This window comes from Pseudopodoces humilis, chromosome 27, assembly GCF_049639895.1.
Source record: "Pseudopodoces humilis isolate 2021_Gansu_Grassland_sample_001 chromosome 27, ASM4963989v1, whole genome shotgun sequence".
Taxonomy (NCBI): Eukaryota; Metazoa; Chordata; class Aves; order Passeriformes; family Paridae; genus Pseudopodoces; species Pseudopodoces humilis.
Window position 1 is genome coordinate 841,368 of NC_142226.1, and position 21,133 is coordinate 862,500.

General features: G+C 54.8%; 1 protein-coding gene across 1 annotated transcript in view; it reads right to left on the minus strand.

Annotated features, from left to right (window-relative positions):
• Positions 1 to 9,059: 9,059 nt before the first annotated feature.
• Positions 9,060 to 21,133, minus strand: part of NKAIN1 (sodium/potassium transporting ATPase interacting 1) — a 29,867-nt gene continuing 17,793 nt past the window's right edge. The window contains exons 2-7 of the mRNA XM_088067475.1: positions 19,229 to 19,366; positions 18,643 to 18,723; positions 17,601 to 17,798; positions 16,543 to 16,603; positions 10,468 to 10,549; positions 9,060 to 9,389 (exon numbers count right to left, since the gene is read on the minus strand). Of these exons, the coding sequence (XP_087923601.1) occupies positions 9,380 to 9,389; positions 10,468 to 10,549; positions 16,543 to 16,603; positions 17,601 to 17,798; positions 18,643 to 18,723; positions 19,229 to 19,366 (570 nt within the window). The 3' untranslated portion in view covers positions 9,060 to 9,379. The remainder of the gene's footprint in view (positions 9,390 to 10,467; positions 10,550 to 16,542; positions 16,604 to 17,600; positions 17,799 to 18,642; positions 18,724 to 19,228; positions 19,367 to 21,133) is intronic.

Sequence of the window (21,133 nt, forward strand, 5' to 3'; positions counted from 1 at the left end):
GTTTCGTCAAAGCCCGGCACCGTGAGCCACAGCTGACAGCCACAGTGGCCAGAGCTGGGCAGCTCTGACACCTGAAATCAGGGACCTTCCCGGTGTCACCTTCATGGAAACGCTTCCTGAGCTGGAGCTGGCAGCAGCAGCAGCCGGGGAATGTCCCTGGGCTCTGCAGCAGCTCTGAGCCATCAGATAAAGCCTTGCTCTCCACCGACACCTTTCGCCCACGGGTTTCTCTCCACACTCCTGATGAGGCACCCAGAGCAGATGGGTGGTTTTTTTTTTAAAGGAGTCCCAGCCAAGTTTAAAAGCAGCTGCTGAAATGTTGTGGTTATGGGAAGCTGCAGGGAATTCTGGCTGTGGAGCCACCTGGCAGCAGCGGGGTCTGAGAGTTTCGTGTTGGCCGCAGAGCTGCTTTTCCTCGTGAGAATAGAGCCCCCCAAAATTAAAGTTTTTAAGCAGCTCCCACCCACCAGCTGGGCTCAGGGCTGTGCTGAGCCGTGCAGGGAGTCCCCAGTCCCCAGTGCAAGGACAAAGCTGCTCTGGGAGGTGTCCTGGGGGTGCTCAGCTCCCGCTGTTCCCTCCTTGTGTTCGGGGAAGTGCCAGTGCCTGCCCCTGCTTCCCGGGGGAATGGGCTTCTAGCACAGGATGGAGAGAATCCAGGGGAAAACACCAGGATGGACAGAGGGATGGAGCAGCTCTGCTGGGAGGAAAGGCTGGGAGAGCTGGGATTGTTCAGCCTGGAAATGTCAGGGTGACCAAACTGTGATCTTCCAGTGCCTGAAGGAGCCACAAGAAAAGTGGAGAGAGATTAACGAGGGCTTGGGGGGACAGGACACAGGGAATGGCTTGAGATTGGAAAAGGGGAGATTTGGGTGGGATCTTGGGCAGGAATTGTTCCCTGGCAGGGTGGGGAGGGGCTGGGCTGGAATTGCCAGAGCAGCTGTGGCTGTCCCTGGATCCCTGGCAGTGCCCAAGGCCAGGCTGGACATTGGGGCTGGAGCAGCCTGGGACAGTGGGGGTGACCCTGGGGACAGTGGGGGTGACCCTGGGACAGTGGGGGTGACCCTGGGGACAGTGGGAGGTGACCCTGGGGACAGTGGGGGTGACCCTGGGACAGTGGGAGGTGACCCTGGGGACAGTGGGGGTGACCCTGGGACAGTGGGAGGTGACCCTGGGGACAGTGGGGGTGACCCTGCCATGGGTTGGATTTAGGTGATCTTTAAGGTCCCTTCCAACACAAACCATCAATGGTTCTGTGACCCCAGTGACGTCTCTGCTGTCCCTCCTCAGGTTTGCCACAGCTCACGGAGCCGCTGCAGGAGGCAGCCAGAGGCTGGCAGTGAGAAATGCCCTGGAGAAGTGGAGATAAACCCGGGGTGGATTTATGGGATCCATAATAAGAGATACACGGGACTTCTCGCTCTGTGGGGTCAAGGTGTTTTCCCCAGGGCCCAGGCAGGAAGGAATGTTTTGGTCAGGAAAACGTTTGGTAGACAGATGTTTTTGGGTTTTGGCAGGCACAGGGGGTCAAGTGTCATTGGATTTCCCCTCTGCCACCCCCCTGACACATTAAAAATGAGAATGGAGCTGGGAAACCTGCAGGAACGGCAGCCACACAAAAACACAGCTCTAAACCAGGAAAAAGGAAATTTCATGTTTGCTTTAGAAACCACCTGGGTTTTCCCCCAGACCTGGCTGCCGAGACGTGTCACAGCTCTGCTCCCATTCCCACCTTTCCAGCAGCCCTTTGAAGGGCTGCCAAGCCCTGCAGGGACGCTGGGGAGGGATGCTGAGGGTTGCCAGGTGAGCAGCTGCGGTGCCAGGGCCGAGGGATGGAGCTGGGGGATGGAAATTGCTGTGGCTTCCCAAAGCAGCTCCAGGCAGCAGAGTTCAGGTGGTGGCACCTTCATCACAGGGGGGTTGAGATCCAGCTGGGAAGGAGCCGCAGGATCCATGGCCAGCGCTTCCAGGGCCGGCTGGAGCCCTGTCCCTGCTCAGGGGATCCCAAAATCCCGGCTGGATCCTCTCAGCTGCACACCTGCGGGCCCCAGGTGGGCGGGGGGGACACGGGGACCCCTCTGCTGCTGCTGCCCCATCGCTGAGGGAGGCAAAGGTTGCCTGGGGACATTGTCCACACACTGGTGCCACCTTGTCCCTAAATGCTGCCGTTGGTTGGGGTGGCAGCAGCTCCTCGGAGGGGTGGGTGAGATCCCCTCTTTGGGGATCATCCCCCACCCCATTCCCTCTCCTCAGTTCTCTCATTAACGCTCCGAAGCGGGAGGCTGATGAAGATTTCCAGCTCGTTTGTTATCATTAAAGACGTGGAGGCTGGATTTTCTCAGCAGGCAATTCCGTGACTCAGCCCTTTGGAAGCCTCCTGCCCTCCTGTCCGCATGACTTCTCCTCTCAGCCCCACGGCCTGATTGCATTGCCGGGGAGAGATTTCCCTCTGCCCGCTCCCTGCTGCTCCTTCGCACCGCCCCAGCCCTTCCTCGGGAAATGGGAACGGGAGAGAGACGCTCTGACAGGATCATGGAATCATGGAATGGGTTGGGTTGGGTTGGGAGGGACCTCAAAGCCCACCCAGGGCCACCCCAGCCCTGGCAGGGCCACCGTCAATGTCCCCAGGGTCACCCCCACTGTCCCCAGGGTCACCTCCACTGTCCCCAGGGTCACCCCCACTGTCCCAGTGACACCCCCACTGTCCCCAGGGTCACTCCCACTGTCCCAGGGTCACCCCCACTGTCCCCAGGGTCACCCCCACTGTCCCAGGCTGCTCCAGCCCCAATGTCCAGCCTGGCCTTGGGCACTGCCAGGGATCCAGGGACAGCCACAGCTGCTCTGGCAATTCCAGCCCAGCCCCTCCCCACCCTGCCAGGGAAGAATTTCCTCCCAATATCTAATCTGGATCTCTCTCAGTATAAAACCATTCCCCTTTGTTCTTCCACTCTCTCTCTCTTTACAAAAAGTCGCTCATCCTCTTTTTTCTCCGCACCTCCAGCAGCGAGCTGGGCTGGAGCAGAGCACGGGATCCTTCCCTGCAGCCAGAGACTCCTGTGGGAATATCCCTGGGCACTGGAACACATCCAGCACCGCTGGCTCCAGAGCTCCCACAGCTCCCGGCTGCCTCCATCCATCCTGGCCCGACCCTTCCCGAGGCTCCCGGGACAAACCCGGCGGGTTTGGGGCTGGATCCAGCGCAGGACCCGGGCAGGGCACGGCTGTGCTCCAGCGAGGGCGTCCTGGCTGCTCATCCCGGGAGTGATGGGGCAGGGGAACACAGCTATATTTATATTTATATTTATATTTATATTTATATTTATATTTATATTTATATTTATATTTATATTTATATTTATATTTATATTTATATTTATATTTATATCTATATTTATATTTATATTTATATCTGTATTTATATTCACATTTATATTCATATTTATATTATACTTATATTTATATATTTATATATTTATATATTTATATAGTTATATAGTTATATATTTATATAACTATATATTTATATAGTTATATAAATATTTATTTATATATTTATATAAATATTTATTTATATGTATGTTTATATTTATATGCCTATGTATATGTATATTTATATTTTATTTATATTTGTATTTACAATTATATATTTTATATTTATCTTTGTATATTACATTTATACATTACATTTATATATTACATTTATATTTAATTTATATTTATACTTATATTTACATTTATATTTAATTTTTACTTTTTACTATTTACTTTATATTTAACTTATATTTTATTTATAAAACTTATATTTATTTACATAGGTAAATTATATTTATATTATATTTATTTATATTTAACTTATATTTATACATATATTTATACATATATTTGTACATATGTTTGTACATATATTTGTACATATTTATATTTATATTTATATTTATATTTTTATTTATATTTATATTTATATTTATATTTATACATATATTTATATTTATACTTATCTTTTCAAATATAAAACTATATAAACTATATAAAAACTACATAAAACTATATACTATACATATACTTATATTTATATTAATATTTATATTTATACTTATATTTATACTTATATTTATGCTTATATTTTCATATATAAAACTATATAAACTATATAAAAACTACATAAAACTATATACTATACATATATTTATATTTATATTTATATTTATATTTATATTCATATTTATATTTATATTTATATTTATAATTGTATTTATAATTATATTTTCATATATAAAACTATATAAACTATATAAAAACTACATAAAACTATATCCTATACATATTTATAAAACAACAAACTATATATAAACGATATAAAATACATTTTGTACAGATCTATAGAACTACATGGAGTGAAAAGCTGTGCTCGTGCCTGTGGCTGCAGCACGGCCGGCAGGGAACGCCCTGGAGGTGTCACCAGGGCAGGGTGACATCCATGGGTGAGCTCCCAATCCATGTGTCACCTTCCAGAGGGGACCAGGGGTGGCTGGAGCATGGACAGGATTTCCCTAGGGCTGGATTTTGGGTAATGTGGTTTTAGGGGTGTCCCTGGGGATGTCACATCCATGGGTGAGCACTCGTGTCACCTTCCAGAGGGGACCAGGGGTGGTTGGAGCATGGACAGGATTTCTCTTGGGCTGGAGTTTGGGTTCATGTCACGGGTGATGTGGTTTTAGTGGGGTGTCCTTGGGGTTGTCACATCCATGGGTGAGGGCCCGTGTCACCTTCCAGAGGGGACCAGGGGTGGTTGGAGCACTGACAGGATTTCTCTAGGGCTGGAGTTTGGGTGATGTGGTTTTAGGGGTGTCCCTGGGGTTGTCACATCCATGGGTGAGCACTCGTGTCACCTTCCAGCAGGAACCAGGGGTGGTTGGAGCATGGACAGGATTTCCCTAGGGCTGAAGGGCTGGAGTTTGGGTTCATGCTGAGAGTGATGTGGTTTTAGCAGGGTCCTTGGGGATGTCACATCCATGGGTGAGCTCCTGTGTCACCTTCCAGAGGGGACCAGGGGTGGTTGGAGCACGGACAGGATTTCTCTTGGGCTGGAGTTTGGGTTCATGTCACGGGTGATGTGGTTTTAGTGGGGTGTCCTTGACCTTGTCACATCCATGGGTGAGCTCCTGTGTCACCTTCCAGAGGGGACCAGGGGTGGCTGGAGCATGGACAGGATTTCCCTAGGGCTGGAGGGCTGGATTTTGGGGTAATGTGGTTTTAGGGGTGTCCCTGGGGATGTCACATCCATGGGTGAGCACTCGTGTCACTTTCCAGCGGGGACCAGGGGTGGTTGGAGCACGGACAGGATTTCTCTTGGGCTGGAGTTTGGGCTCATGTCACGGGTGATGTGGTTTTAGTGGGGTGTCCTTGGGGTTGTCACATCCATGGGTGAGGGCCCGTGTCATCTTCCAGAGGGGACCAGGGATGATTGGAGCACAGAGAGCATTTCTCTAGGGCTGGAGTTTGGGTGATGTGGTTTTAGGGGTGTCCTTGGGGTTGTCACATCCATGGGTGAGCTCCTGTGTCACCTTCCAGCAGGAACCAGGGGTGGTTGGAGCACTGACAGGATCTCTCTAGGGCTGGAGGGCTGGATTTTGGGTTCATGTCACTGGTGATGTGGTTTCACTAAAACCACACGCCCCACTAGGGCGTCCTTAGCATTGTCACATCCATGGGTGAGCACCCAATCCATGTGTGTCACCTTCCAGCGGGGACCAGGGGTGGTTGGAGCACAGAGAGCATTTCTCTAGGGCTGGATTTTGGGTGATGTGGTTTTAGTGGGGTGTCCTTGGGGTTGTCACATCCATGGGTGAGCACTCGTGTCACCTTCCAGCGGGGACCAGGGGTGGTTGGAGCATGGACAGGATTTCTCTTGGGGTGGAGTTTGGGCTCATGTCACGGGTGATGTGGTTTTAGCGGGGTGTCCTTGGGGTTGTCAATCCATGTGTCACCTTCCAGCGGGGACCAGGGGTGGTTGGAGCACGGACAGGATTTCTCATGGGCTGGAGGGCCGGATTTTGGGCTCATGTCACTGGTGATGTGTTTTTAGCAGGGTCCTTGGGGATGTCGCATCCATGGGTGAGCTCCTGTATCACCTTCCAGAGGGGACCAGGGGTGGTTGGGGCACGGACAGGATGTCTCTAGGGCTGGAGTTTGGGTTCATGTTATGGGTAATGTGGTTTTAGCAGGGTCCTTGGCATTGTCACATCCATGGGTGAGCTCCTGTGTCACCTTCCAGCAGAGACCAGGGGTGGCTGGAGCACAGACAGGATGTCTCTAGGGCTGAAGGGCCGGAATTTGGGCTCATGTCACGGGTGATGTGGTTTTAGGGGGGTGTCCCTGGGGTTGTCACATCCCCCCTGGAGCTCTGGAGAACCATCCCAACTTTGCTCAGGACCCAGCTCGGGGAGCACCAAACCCCGAGCGCGTCCCTGGGCGAAGGGAAACTCCTCCCGGCTCCATCCCCCGCATCCCCCTGTGCTCCCCTCGCATCCCGGCACACCTGGGAGTGCCCAGCTGCCTCCGCACATCTCGGAGCCCCTCAAAAGCGTCTCTATGCCTTTGTTGGAGGCTCTGAAAGCGGCTTTTTTACTCCTCAACATCTGTGACTCGCCGGGGTCCGGCGCCTGCGGGACGGAAAATTCATCCTTTGTTGCTCCTCGGCCGTTTCTTGGGGATGAGGAAAATCAGCTCGTTTTTCTTGCTGCCCTTCCTGTTTACAGCCGGGCTGGGGCTCCTCGGCTCAGCCCCGGAGCTGCTGGGACACCGTAATGACAGGGAGGGGACAGGGATGGGACAGGGATGGGACAGGGACAGGGACAGGGACAGGGACAGGGACAGGGACAGGAACAGGGATGGGACAGGGACAGGGGACAAGGGACAAGGGACAAGGGACAAGGGACAAGGGACAGGGACAGGGAGGGGACAGGGACAGGGACAGGGATGGGACAGGGATGGGACAGGGACAGGGACAGGGACAGGGACAGGGATGGGACAGGGACAGGAGCTCTGAGAGGGGACAGGGACAGGGATGGGGACAGGGACAGGGGACAAGGGACAAGGGACAAGGGACAAGGGACAAGGGACAAGGGACAAGGACAGGGATGGGACAGGGACAGGGACAGGGCAGGACAGGGATGGGACAGGGACAGGGACAGGACAGGGACAGGGACAGGGACAGGGACAGGGACAGGGACAGGGACAGGGATGGGACAGGGACAGGGATGGGACAGGGACAGGGACAGGGACAGGGATGGGACAGGGACAGGGACAGGGACAGGGACAGGGACAGGGACAGGGACAGGGACAGGGACAAGGACAGGGACAGGGACAGGGAAAGGGGCAGGGACAGGGACAGGGGAGTGGACAGGGGACAAGGGACTGGGGCTGTGAGAGGGGACAGGGACGAGGAGCTGTGGGAGGGGACAGGGACAGGGGCTGTGAGCTTTAGGATCCCTTCCCACCAAACCATTCCATGATATGAGCTGGGGAGATCGGGGGTTTCAGAGCCCCAGAGGGAGGTGGCAGCGCTAAGGAAGGGAAAAAGAAAAAAAAATAATGACAAAAAGCCACCCCCACCTTTAATCACCCCAAGGCCCAGGGAAGGGGAGGTGCCCCGAAGCAGAACAGCACCCGCTGAAACTTTCCTTTAACTTTTATAATTACAGAATAGAAAAGAAATCCTCGGTTCACGTTACAAAGACGGGCTCATAGAAAACCAAGCCAACGGAACAGAAACACCCAAGGTCCCGGAGCGCCGTGCCCGGCTCATGCGGAGCCCGCGGGAGGGAGGCTCTTCCCAGGAGCTGTGATTCCAGCGAGCTCTTCCTGCTGCTCCCGGCTGCGTTTGGGAAGGGCTGGGAGCAGGGCAGAGTCTGCCTGTCCAGGTCAGTGGAGAGGAAAATAAACCCCAAAGATGCTGCTGGGCCTGGGGCTTGGGGATGGGGAAATGTTCTGGAGGATGAGGGGGATGGCCGCCTGAAAATAAACATGATTTTCCTTGGAAAAAAGAGGGGCAAAGGGTGGAGAAATTATTGCCTGTAGAGTTTGGCAGCTAGGCTGGAGGCGGCGGGAGGCTCAGCCCATCCCAGCTCCAGGAGGTGGCGCTTCCACGGCTCCCTGGTGGGAAGGGCCAAAAATCCATTCCAGGGTGTAAAAAACTCCCCTGGCGCTGGAGGAGGAACGCCTGGGAGGTGAAATCCACCCGAAATGCTCAGCTCCCAGGGGAGCGGGCCGGGCTTCGGATCCAGGGATCCTGGAGGAGCCGCATCCCACGGAAAGGGGAGCGAGGAGGTTGCGGGGAGGTTGGACACTTCAGGAAACTCCTTTTTTTTCCCCTTCCAGTTCCTTCCAAGGCTTTTCCTTGCCAGCTGATCTTCCTTCTGCAAGGCAAGCCCTGCCCGAGCCGCCTCCCAAAATCCTTCCCCTCGTGCCGATGTCCCTGTGCCGCTGGAGCTGACGGATGGATTTGGCACCGAGCCCCCCACGGATGAAGGGACGGGGGGAGGAACCCCCAGCCCTGGGCGAGGTTTTGGAGGGTCCTGGGGGGTCCCAGAGGTGCTGAAGGCACGGTGTCAGCCTTGGGAGGGGGGCCCGGCTCAGCCAGAGTCTACTCAGGCACTTCAAATTAAATAAAAACCCAAAGAAATGATTGAAAATAAATCCCAAAGCAACCCAAAACATTCATCAGGTCCGTTCCAACAGCCGGGAAGGGGCTGTGCCTCGGCAGCGTCGGAGAAAGGCCCCCAAAACGGGGAGGGGGGATGGTGCAGGGGGATTTCGGGGTCCTGTGTGTCCCCCCATGGCCCCAAATTTGGGGATCGAGGCGATGCTGATGGGTGGATCCAACTCCTCGGAGCATCCCCGAGCGAGCTCCCTCAATGCTGCTTCATTCAGGTGTGGAGGGGCTGGGAAATTCCTGCTGGGAGCAAAATCCCGGCTCCTGGAGGCAGCCCCAGGTGCAGAGTTCCAGGAAAATGTCCCAGCCCCACGGAGGCGGGGGCTGCTCCCGGTGCCCGCCTGTGCCTGTCCCCTGTCCCCTGTCCCCTGTCCCCTGTCCCCTGTCCCCTGTCCCGGGCTCCCCGCTGCTCCAAGGAAAAGCCAGGCCGGGAGAAAGAAGCCAGCGGTGTCCTGTGAGCGCTGGCACCTCCCCGGTGTCCCCGCGTGTCCCCGAGCCGGGGGTTCCCGCAGCCTCCGGGGGGATGGAGGAGCAGCTCCCGGCGCTGTTTCGGGAATGTTCCAGGGGCAGGAGGCAGGAGGGGACCGGGCTCGCCGTGCTGGCCCCGCACACCGGGGTGGTGGCAGCGCCCGCGGGGGCTCCGGGGGTCCTGGCGCCGCTGGATCCCGGTTATCCGGAGCTGGAAAACAGGGAAACGGGAAAGTCCCACACGGCCAGGGGGGACAGGGACCTCCCGTGGGGTCACTGCTCTCCTGCCACCCCCAAAAATGTCACAGAGTGGCTGGGGCCGGGCTGGGGAGCGGGGCTGCTGTCCCCTCCCATGGGGACACGGCTGGGACTGGGGACACGGCTGGGACTGGGGACATGGCTGGGACTGGGGACACTGCTGGGACTGGGGACATGGCTGGGACTGGGGACACACGGCTGGGACTGTGGGGACACACGGCTGGGACTGGGGGGGCACGGCTGGGACTGGGGGGACACAGCTGGGACTGGGGACACACGGCTGGGACTGGGGACATGGCTGGACATGGGGACACGGCTGGGCTGATCCCACAGTGGCCCCCTGGCACCCCCTGGGCCCCTGGGGGAGGACACGGGGGTCAGGATGGGGTCCCCTGTCCCTCTGCCCACGGTGGCTTTGCCCGGTGCCACCCAGGCAGGGCTGAAGGGACACAGGGGACCTGTCCCATCCATGGGACACCCCTGGTGGGGGGAGAACAGCTCAGTAACCCCCAGGACGTGGGTGCTGGCACCGGGAAGTGCCAATGCCATCATCCGTGTCCCCATCTGGGTCCCACCCACAGCCGGGGCTCCCAGGGGGGCACAGCACCCACGGGTGCTCCCCTGCACCCCCATCAGTGTCCCCAGGGAGGGCCCAGCACTGTCACAGATGGATTCGTCCCCTCCCAGCCCTAATGGCATCGCCTGCCCTTGAATTTGCATACAAGGCTGAAAATATAATTAATTTTTGGCAGCGAGGTTAATCCCTTTAGATTTGCGGGCCTTATCTCGCTGGAGTGTTTATCGAGTCGGGCTTAATGGGGGAGGGAGAGGGAGGAGGAGGCGGCTGCGCTTATCTGGAGAGCTGCTGCTCCCCCGGGCACTGGCCAGGGGAAACAGCCAACACAACCCAGCAGAACAGCAGCAGGATCCTCCCCGGAGCTCCTCGGGGTTTGTGGTGAGGCTGCACAGCCCCAGATCGGAGCTGGGAGCACCCAGAGGGTCCTGCAGCCCCCAGCAGCCCCGACACTCACGTGTAGAGCGGCTGCAGCTGCAGGTGCGACGTCTTCTGTGGGGCCTGGTACCCGTAGGAGTCAAAGCCGCCGATGAAATCAACTGGGGAGAGCCGGGAGAGCAGTGGGGTGAGCTGGGAAGGGCAGCAGGGAGATCCCCAACGCTGATCCCAACGCTGATCCCAACGCTGATCCCAACACTGATCCCAACACTGATCCCAATGCTGATCCCAACACTGATCCCAACACTGATCCAACACTGATCCCAACACTGATCCAACACTGATCCCAACGCTGATCCCAACGCTGATCCAACACTGATCCAACACTGATCCCAACGCTGATCCCAACGCTGATCCAACACTGATCCCAACACTGATCCCAACGCTGATCCAACACTGATCCAACACTGATCCCAACACTGATCCCAACACTGATCCCAACACTGATCCCAACACTGATCCCAATGCTGATCCCAACACTGATCCAACACTGATCCCAACACTGATCCAACACTGATCCCAACGCTGATCCCAACGCTGATCCCAACGCTGATCCCAACGCTGATCCCAACGCTGATCCAACACTGATCCCAACGCTGATCCCAACGCTGATCCAACACTGATCCAACACTGATCCAACACTGATCCAACACTGATCCCAACGCTGATCCCAACGCTGATCCAACACTGATCCCAACACTGATCCCAACACTGATCCCAACACTGATCCCAACACTGATCCAACACTGATCCCAACACTGATCCAACACTGATCCCAACGCTGATCCCAACGCTGATCCAACACTGATCCAACACTGATCCAACACTGATCCCAACACTGATCCAACGCTGATCCAACACTGATCCAACACTGATCCAACACTGATCCCAACGCTGATCACAACGCTGATCCAACACTGATCCCAACACTGATCCAACACTGATCCCAACGCTGATCCCAACGCTGATCCCAACGCTGATCCCAACGCTGATCCCAACGCTGATCCAACACTGATCCCAACGCTGATCCCAACGCTGATCCCAACACTGATCCCAACACTGATCCAACACTGATCCCAACGCTGATCCAACACTGATCCAACACTGATCCAACGCTGATCCCAACACTGATCCCAACGCTGATCCCAACGCTGATCCAACACTGATCCCAACACTGATCCAACACTGATCCCAACGCTGATCCCAACGCTGATCCCAACGCTGATCCCAACGCTGATCCCAACGCTGATCCAACACTGATCCCAACGCTGATCCCAACGCTGATCCCAACACTGATCCCAACACTGATCCAACACTGATCCCAACGCTGATCCAACACTGATCCAACACTGATCCAACGCTGATCCCAACACTGATCCCAACACTGATCCCAACACTGATCCAACACTGATCCAACACTGATCCCAACGCTGATCCCAACACTGATCCCAACACTGATCCCAACACTGATCCCAACACTGATCCCAACGCTGATCCCAACGCTGATCCAACACTGATCCCAACACTGATCCCAACGCTGATCCAACACTGATCCCAACACTGATCCAACACTGATCCAACACTGATCCAACACTAATCCCAACGCTGATCCAACACTGATCCAACACTGATCCCAACACTGATCCCAACACTGATCCCAACACTGATCCCAACACTGATCCCAACACTGATCCAACACTAATCCCAACGCTGATCCCAACACTGATCCCAACACTGATCCAACACTGATCCAACACTGATCCCAACACTGATCCAACACTGATCCCAACACTGATCCCAACGCTGATCCAACACTGATCCAACACTGATCCAACGCTGATCCAACACTGATCCCAACACTGATCCCAACACTGATCCCAACACTGATCCAACACTGATCCAACACTGATCCCAACACTGATCCCAACACTGATCCAACACTGATCCCAACACTGATCCAACACTGATCCCAACACTGATCCCAACACTGATCCCAACGCTGATCCAACACTGATCCCAACACTGATCCCAACACTGATCCCAACGCTGATCCAACACTGATCCAACACTGATCCCAACACTGATCCCAACACTGATCCCAACACTGATCCCAACACTGATCCAACACTGATCCCAACACTGATCCAACACTGATCCCAACACTGATCCAACACTGATCCCAACGCTGATCCCAACGCTGATCCAACACTGATCCAACACTGATCCAACACTGATCCCAACACTGATCCAACGCTGATCCAACACTGATCCAACACTGATCCAACGCTGATCCAACACTGATCCAATACTGATCCCAACACTGATCCAACACTGATCCCAACGCTGATCACAACGCTGATCCAACACTGATCCCAACACTGATCCAACACTGATCCCAACGCTGATCCCAACGCTGATCCCAACGCTGATCCCAACGCTGATCCCAACGCTGATCCAACACTGATCCCAACGCTGATCCCAACGCTGATCCCAACACTGATCCCAACACTGATCCAACACTGATCCCAACGCTGATCCAACACTGATCCAACACTGATCCAACGCTGATCCCAACACTGATCCCAACGCTGATCCCAACGCTGATCCAACACTGATCCCAACACTGATCCAACACTGATCCCAACGCTGATCCCAACGCTGATCCCAACGCTGATCCCAACGCTGATCCCAACGCTGATCCAACACTGATCCCAACGCTGATCCCAACGCTGATCCCAACACTGATCCCAACACTGATCCAACACTGATCCCAACGCTGATCCAACACTGATCCAACACTGATCCAACACTGATCCCAACGCTGATCCCAACGCTGATCCCAACACTGATCCCAACACTGATCCAACACTGATCCCAACGCTGATCCAACACTGATCCAACACTGATCCAACGCTGATCCCAACACTGATCCCAACACTGATCCCAACACTGATCCAACACTGATCCAACACTGATCCCAACGCTGATCCCAACACTGATCCCAACGCTGATCCCAACACTGATCCCAACACTGATCCCAACGCTGATCCCAACGCTGATCCAACACTGATCCCAACACTGATCCCAACGCTGATCCAACACTGATCCCAACACTGATCCAACACTGATCCAACACTGATCCAACACTAATCCCAACGCTGATCCAACACTGATCCAACACTGATCCCAACACTGATCCCAACACTGATCCCAACACTGATCCCAACACTGATCCCAACACTGATCCAACACTAATCCCAACGCTGATCCAACACTGATCCAACACTGATCCCAACACTGATCCAACACTGATCCCAACACTGATCCCAACGCTGATCCAACACTGATCCAACACTGATCCAACGCTGATCCAACACTGATCCCAACACTGATCCCAACACTGATCCCAACACTGATCCAACACTGATCCAACACTGATCCCAACACTGATCCCAACACTGATCCAACACTGATCCCAACGCTGATCCAACACTGATCCAACACTGATCCAACACTGATCCCAACGCTGATCCAACACTGATCCCAACGCTGATCCCAACACTGATCCAACACTGATCCAACACTGATCCCAACACTGATCCAACACTGATCCAACACTGATCCAACACTGATCCAACACTGATCCCAACACTGATCCCAACACTGATCCCAACACTGATCCCAACACTGATCCAACACTGATCCCAACACTGATCCAACACTGATCCAACACTGATCCCAACACTGATCCCAACACTGATCCAACACTGATCCAACACTGATCCCAACACTGATCCCAACACTGATCCAACACTGATCCCAACACTGATCCCAACACTGATCCAACACTGATCCAACACTGATCCAACACTGATCCCAACACTGATCCCAACACTGATCCAACACTGATCCCAACACTGATCAAACACTGATCCAACACTGATCCCAACACTGATCCAACACTGATCCCAACACTGATCCAACACTGATCCAACACTGATCCCAACACTGATCCAACACTGATCCAACACTGATCCCAACACTGATCCAACACTGATCCAACACTGATCCAACGCTGATCCAACACTGATCCCAACACTGATCCCAACACTGATCCCAACGCTGATCCAACACTGATCCCAACACTGATCCCAACACTGATCCCAACGCTGATCCAACACTGATCCAACACTGATCCCAACACTGATCCAACACTGATCCAACACTGATCCAACGCTGATCCCAACGCTGATCCCAACACTGATCCAATACTGATCCCAACACTGATCCAACACTGATCCAACACTGATCCCAACGCTGATCCCAACGCTGATCCCAACACTGATCCAATACTGATCCCAACACTGATCCAACACTGATCCAACACTGATCCCAACGCTGATCCCAACACTGATCCCAACGCTGATCCCAACACTGATCCAACACTGATCCCAACACTGATCCAACACTGATCCAACACTGATCCCAACGCTGATCCCAACACTGATCCCAACACTGATCCAACACTGATCCAACACTGATCCAACACTGATCCCAACGCTGATCCAACACTGATCCCAACGCTGATCCCAACGCTGATCCAACACTGATCCCAACACTGATCCCAACGCTGATCCAACACTGATCCCAACACTGATCCCAACACTGATCCAACACTGATCCCAACACTGATCCCAACACTGATCCCAACACTGATCCAACACTGATCCCAACACTGATCCCAACACTGATCCCAACACTGATCCCAACACTGATCCCAACACTGATCCCAACACTGATCCCAACGCTGATCCAACACTGATCCCAACACTGATCCCAACACTGATCCCAACACTGATCCCAACACTGATCCCAACACTGATCCCAACGCTGATCCAACACTGATCCCAACGCTGATCCCAACACTGATCCCAACGCTGATCCCAGTTCTGATCCCAACACTGATCCCAACACTGATCCCAACGCTGATCCCAGTCCTGATCCCAACACTGATCCCAACGCTGATCCCAACACTGATCCGACACTGATCCCAACACTGATCCCAACACTGATCCCAAGGCAGATCCTGCACAAGGAGTGCATCCTGGCAGCTGTGGCACAGCCCTGCTGGGATCTGCCAGCTGGTGGGAATTAATTAGCGGCAAATGAGCTTTTAATGCTCTTGGACAGCCACAGCTTTGACCACCTGTTAACTGGGGCTGTTTCCCAAGGGTGTGTGCAGGGATCGGATCAGGAAAATACAGGTTGGATAAACGTTAGCCCTCACTTCTCCTAAAACGCTGTTTCCCTCTTGTTTTGGGGTGAAATCCTGGCAGTGGGAGGCTGTTAGGGGTTAGGGTTAGGGTTAGGGTTGAGGGTTAAGGGTTAAGGGTTAAGGGTTAAGGGTTAAGGTTAGGGTTAGGGTTTAGGGTTAAGGGTTAAGGGTTAAGGGTTAAGGGTTAAGGGTTAAGGGTTAAGGGTTTAGGGTTAAGGGTTAAGGGTTAAGGGTTAAGGGTTAAGGGTTAAGGGTTAAGGGTTAAGGGTTAAGGGTTTAGGGTTTAGATTTAGGGGTTGGGGTTAGGGTTAGGGTTAGGGTTTAAGGTTAGGGTTAGGGTTAGGGTTTAAGGTTAGGGTTAGGGCCAAGGGCAGCTCTCAAGGACAGAGGCAGGTGACGTGTTCCCCATCACATCCCAGCACCTCTGCCTCACCAGGCGCAGGAAAATGAGGGGAAAACCCAACTCAAGGGATTTTTTCAGCTCCCTGGGACCCGGGCTCTGCTCCCCCAGAGCCCACCGGGACAGCCAGGATCCCCGTGCCCCTGTCCCCGCTAGAGCACCCCAGGACATCCGAGGTCACCGTGCCCCCGTCCCCCCCAGGCACTGCTCCCCCAGAGCCCACTGGGACATCCGAGGTCACCGTGCCCCTGTCCCCCCCAGAGCCCACCAGGACATCCGAGGTCACCGTGCCCCTGTCCTCCCCAGGCACTGCTCCCCCAGAGCCCACTGGGACATCCGAGGTCACCGTGCCCCTGTCCCCCCCAGAGCCCCCCAGGACAGCTGGGGTCACCGTGCCCCTGTCCCCCCCCGGCACTCACAGCTGTCCTCCTCCTCCAGGAACACTTTGCTGACGTAGCAGGCGTAGACGAAACCGAAGAGCTGGGGAGAAACAGCGGGCAGGGAGAGGCTGGTTATGGGGGATGGGGAGCACAGCTGGCGTGGTGACACAGGGGACATGGCTGGGGGGCTGGGAGAGAACTGGGGGGGCTGGGAGAGAACTGGGAGCAAACTGGGGGGGCTGGGAGGGAACTGGGGGTGCTGGGAGAGAACTGGGGGTGAACTGGGAGTGAACTGTGAATGAACTGGGGGTGCTGGGAGTGAATGGGGGTGCTGGGGGTGAACTGGGAATGCTGGGAGCGAACTGGGGGTGCTGGGAGCGAACTGGGGGTGCACTGGGAGGGAACTGGGGGTGCGCTGGGGGTGCACTGGGAGTGCTGGGAGTGAACTGGGGGTGCTGGAAGGGAACTGGATGTGCTGGGAGTGAACTGGGTGTGCTGGGAGTGAACTGGGTGTGCTGGGAGTGAACTGGGGGTGCTGGGAGTGAATGGGGGTGCACTGGGAGTGAACTGGGAATGCTGGGAGTGAACTGGGGGTGCTGGGAGTGAACTGGGGGTGCACTGGGAGTGAACTGGGAGGGAACTGGGGGTGCTGGGAGCAGCCAGAGCCCGTCCTGGTGCAGTTTGGGGTGCAGCAGGGTTGGATGGACTCAGCTGCAGAAGGGAGGGGCCAAGGCTGGCACCCCACAGGGGGTTCTGAGCCCCCCACAGGGGGTTCTGAGCCCCCCACAGGGGGTTCTGAGCCCCCCACAGGGCTGGAAGCCCCTCTGGGGACTCAGTTGCTCTGTTTTAGGGAGCTCTGCCCACAGCTTTGCTCCTCTGCCACCTCCCCACAGGGGTGACGGTCACCGACAAGGAGGGGACATCCCTCCCAGCGAGTGATTCCTCCCTCCCCGCAGCATCCAGCCCTCAACCTGACGAGTTTCGGGGCGGGCAGCACCCCTGGGTGCCGGCTGCTCCCCTCTGGGTGACAGAAATGTGCGATGGGGACCCCTCCAGCCGGACCCCGCTCCCGGTTCCGAGGGGAGAGGCTCCCTCACCGCCAGGAAGATCTGCGTGGCGCTGCTCAGCACCTCGATGTACTGATAGTCCAGCAGGCAGCCGCTGACCGTGATAACGTGGTGGTCCTCGGGGGCCAGCTTGGAGTTGAGCACCGGGGTCACCAGGCAGCCAGGGCCGTTCTCCATCCACCACGAGCGGTGCAGGGACGTGTTGAAGGTCATGATGAAGTCTCGGTCCTGCAGGAGGAGGAGGAGGAGGCACAGGCGGTGGGTCCGAGGCTCTCGGCAGGAGGGTTGGACAGGGAATGGTGTGAGAGATGGTCTGGGGCACGGCAGAGACCTCCACAGCAGAGTTAGGTGTCAGGAGTTTATTTCAGGGTTCAGAGCCCTGCTGAGAGCCAGCAGATAGAGCTCAAAGCAGGCTCAGAGGGAACAATACAAAAGGGGGTAAAATATGAATACACGAGTTTAGGACTCAAGAAAGAGAGAAACAGAACAGAAGTGAGAGAGCTGGAAAAAGAGGCTGAGCTCTCCTTTACAATCACTTATATAATCTATACATTGAATATTCTATTCCTTTACTAACCAATCTTTCTAAGCATACTAATACAGTAACATTTGTGTGCGACCTATAGAAATCACTGCTTTTGCATATTTTTAATTACCTCAGGGTCCTTCAGACTTTTCTTTATGAGGCTGGGGAGAGGGGTCTCAGTTTTATTGGGGGACAGAATGTGTTCTGGCACACCAGCCCGGTTTCTTTGAATTATTCAAACCGTTTTCATTTGTATTTCTTCCTTAGCCTCTCTGGCTAAGGAGTCATTTTATAATTCCTTTCTGATTCTACCTTCCCAACAGAATGGGTTTCCCCAAGGCGGGGATGATCCGGGCAGGGGATCATCACCCCCAGGCAGCAGCTCCGGGCTGTGGGATTCCCTCCCGTGCTGCTGCCGGGGACAGCGGGCGGTGCCCGGGTGACAGGAGGGGTGACACAGAGCTCCTGTCACCCGCGGGCTCGGGGGGCAGCAGCAGGAGGAGGAGGGTGGAGGGATGGAGGAGGAGAGGAAGGTGGGGGCGGTACCTGTGACAAGCGCCCGACCTCCAGGTAGAAGCAGATGATGAAGGCGTTCCAGCCGACCCACAGCACCAACCACACCGCGTACTGCGAGAGGAGACAGCGCATGGAGCCCCCGCAGCGCCCCGCGACCGTGGAAACACAAAACCACAGCTTTGGGGTGCTCGTGGAAACACAAAACCACAGCTTTGGGGTGCTCGTGGAAACACAAAACCACAGCTTTGGGATGCTCGTGGAAACATAAAACCACAGCTTTGGGGTGCTCGTGGAATCATAAAACCACAGCTTTGGGGTGCTCGTGGAATCATAAAACCACAGCTTTGGGGTGCTCGTGGAAACACAAAACCACAGCTTTGGGACCCTCGTGGAAACACAAAACCACAGCTTTGGGACCCTCGTGGAAACACAAAACCACAGCTTTGGGACCCTCGTGGAAACACAAAACCACAGCTTTGGGGTGGGAGAGACCTTAGAGTTCATCCTGAACCTGCCACCGTGCCGCTCCCGGCCTTGGGCACTTGCAGGGATGGAGCAGCCGCCGCTCCTCTGTCCCCGGGCTGAGCCCCCCGTGCGCCCCCAGGGCGGTACCCACCATCATGAGGTATCTGGATCTGTACTGGATCGTCCCAAAAATCCCCAAAATCACGGCCATGATGTGCAGGAAATTGGCCAGGATGGGGGCCCACTGGTATCCCAGGAAATCAAAGATCTGCCTCTCCAGCGCCGCGACCTGGAACAGAGCAGGGGAAGGGAAAACGCGGCTGGAAAAGGCCGGGAATTCCCTGGATCATGGGCTGGAATGCCCGTGAGATGCAGCCGCCAGCAGGACAGGGGTTACCGGGGGCATTTGGAGCATAAAGGGGAATGCGAGGAGGTGTAACCCCACATCACCCTCCGTGCCTCAGTTTCCCCATCGCTCGGGCATCCCAGAGGATGATTTATGATGGGAAACGCCTTCAGCTCCCGGATTTTGATTTCCTGCCCATCCTCTCTGGATCTCGGGATCACCATTTGTAATCCATGATAAATCCCCCCGCCAGGATCCCGCCCTGATCCCAGCGCTGATTTCTGGCTCCGCTCGCTGCCGCCTCGGGCTCGAATACTCTTAATTACAGGATTAGCCCCGAGGAAGGGGCGAGCAAAGGCGAGGTGGGAGCTCTGGAATATTCAGCGACGGGTTTAAGTCAAAAAATGGGGATTTTGGATGAGTCCGTATTTTTTTAGGGAACTTTTAAGGAAGTTTTAGGGAACTTGAGGGTGCAGGGACAGGTGAGCAGCAGCTGGAAACCCCGAATTTCTTTCCATTTGTCTTACTCAGCCCTGTCCTGTCGCTCTTTGAGGTGCCCCAGATTCACCCTGAGAGCTCCAGGGCCCCCTGTCCTCCCCACGGCCCCATTCCCCAATTTCCTGCTGGAGAAAGGGGGAGTTTATCCTGAGAACCACAGGAAGGAAGGGCTTTGCATCCCCCCTCCATTCACCAGCAGCTCCCAAAGGGATCTGCAGTCAGGGGAGAAGCCATGGGGGTCCCAGGCAGCATCCCCCCTTAATTATTGGGGGAATTAATGAGGTGGGGAAAGCCCCTGCCTGAGTTTTTCCCAAGGATGTGAATCCACCAGCTGTGCCTCAGTTTCCCCAGCCATAAAACTCCAAGTACTCGTGGAATTTCCTTTGTGAGGGCTCCAATTCCCGCCGATTTTAGCCCAGCTCCACCCTGGGACTGCGATTTCCCATCTCCCACCCTATCCCTGGGGTGGGATTTGCTGGATCAGTGCCAGCAGGACCCCGATTTCGATTAAAGGCGATGGAAATCCGCAGAGCAGCAGCCCCTGGATCCGTGGGGCCGGGACAAGGCTGTTTGCACTGGGACTTAATTCACTTCCCTGCTGTTTAAACTCTCTGAGGAAACAGCCTCTGGAAATACTCACAGCCGGGCTGTAAATCTCCTAAATTGAGGAATGTAAATAATAAATGATACAGGGAGCGCCGTGCTCGGGCTTTTATGGCCACCCATCCATCTGGGGGCTGTCGGCAGAGCTGCTCAGAGGGAGCTGAGGGGAGTTTTGGGTACCAGGGATGCTCCAAGCTGAGGGATGGGGCTGGGAGAAGCCTCTGAGGGCATCCATGGAGCTGGAGTGAAGCACCACACCCGTGTGGCTCCTTAATTCCAGCCGGGATGGCCTGGAAGAGGAGAAGCTGGGAAAGCCCTGCTTGAACCAAACCCTTCTCCATCCTCAAGAGACAAAATTGGGGATAAATGATCCTGTTTCCCCACAGATGAGCAGAGGCTGCTAATTGCACTTGCTCTGCTGGAGCCCCCCAGCAGGTCCAGCGTTATTCCAGCTTTTCCCTCCGTGGGAAGAGCAGAGCTTGGTTTGTTCCATCCTGGTGGGATGCAGCTGGACGGGGACAGCACAGAGGCAGCGTGGCTGCAGCTCCACAGCTCTCACTGCCCGCCAAGGGCATCCCAAGGACATCCCAGGGGCATCCCAGGGGTGTC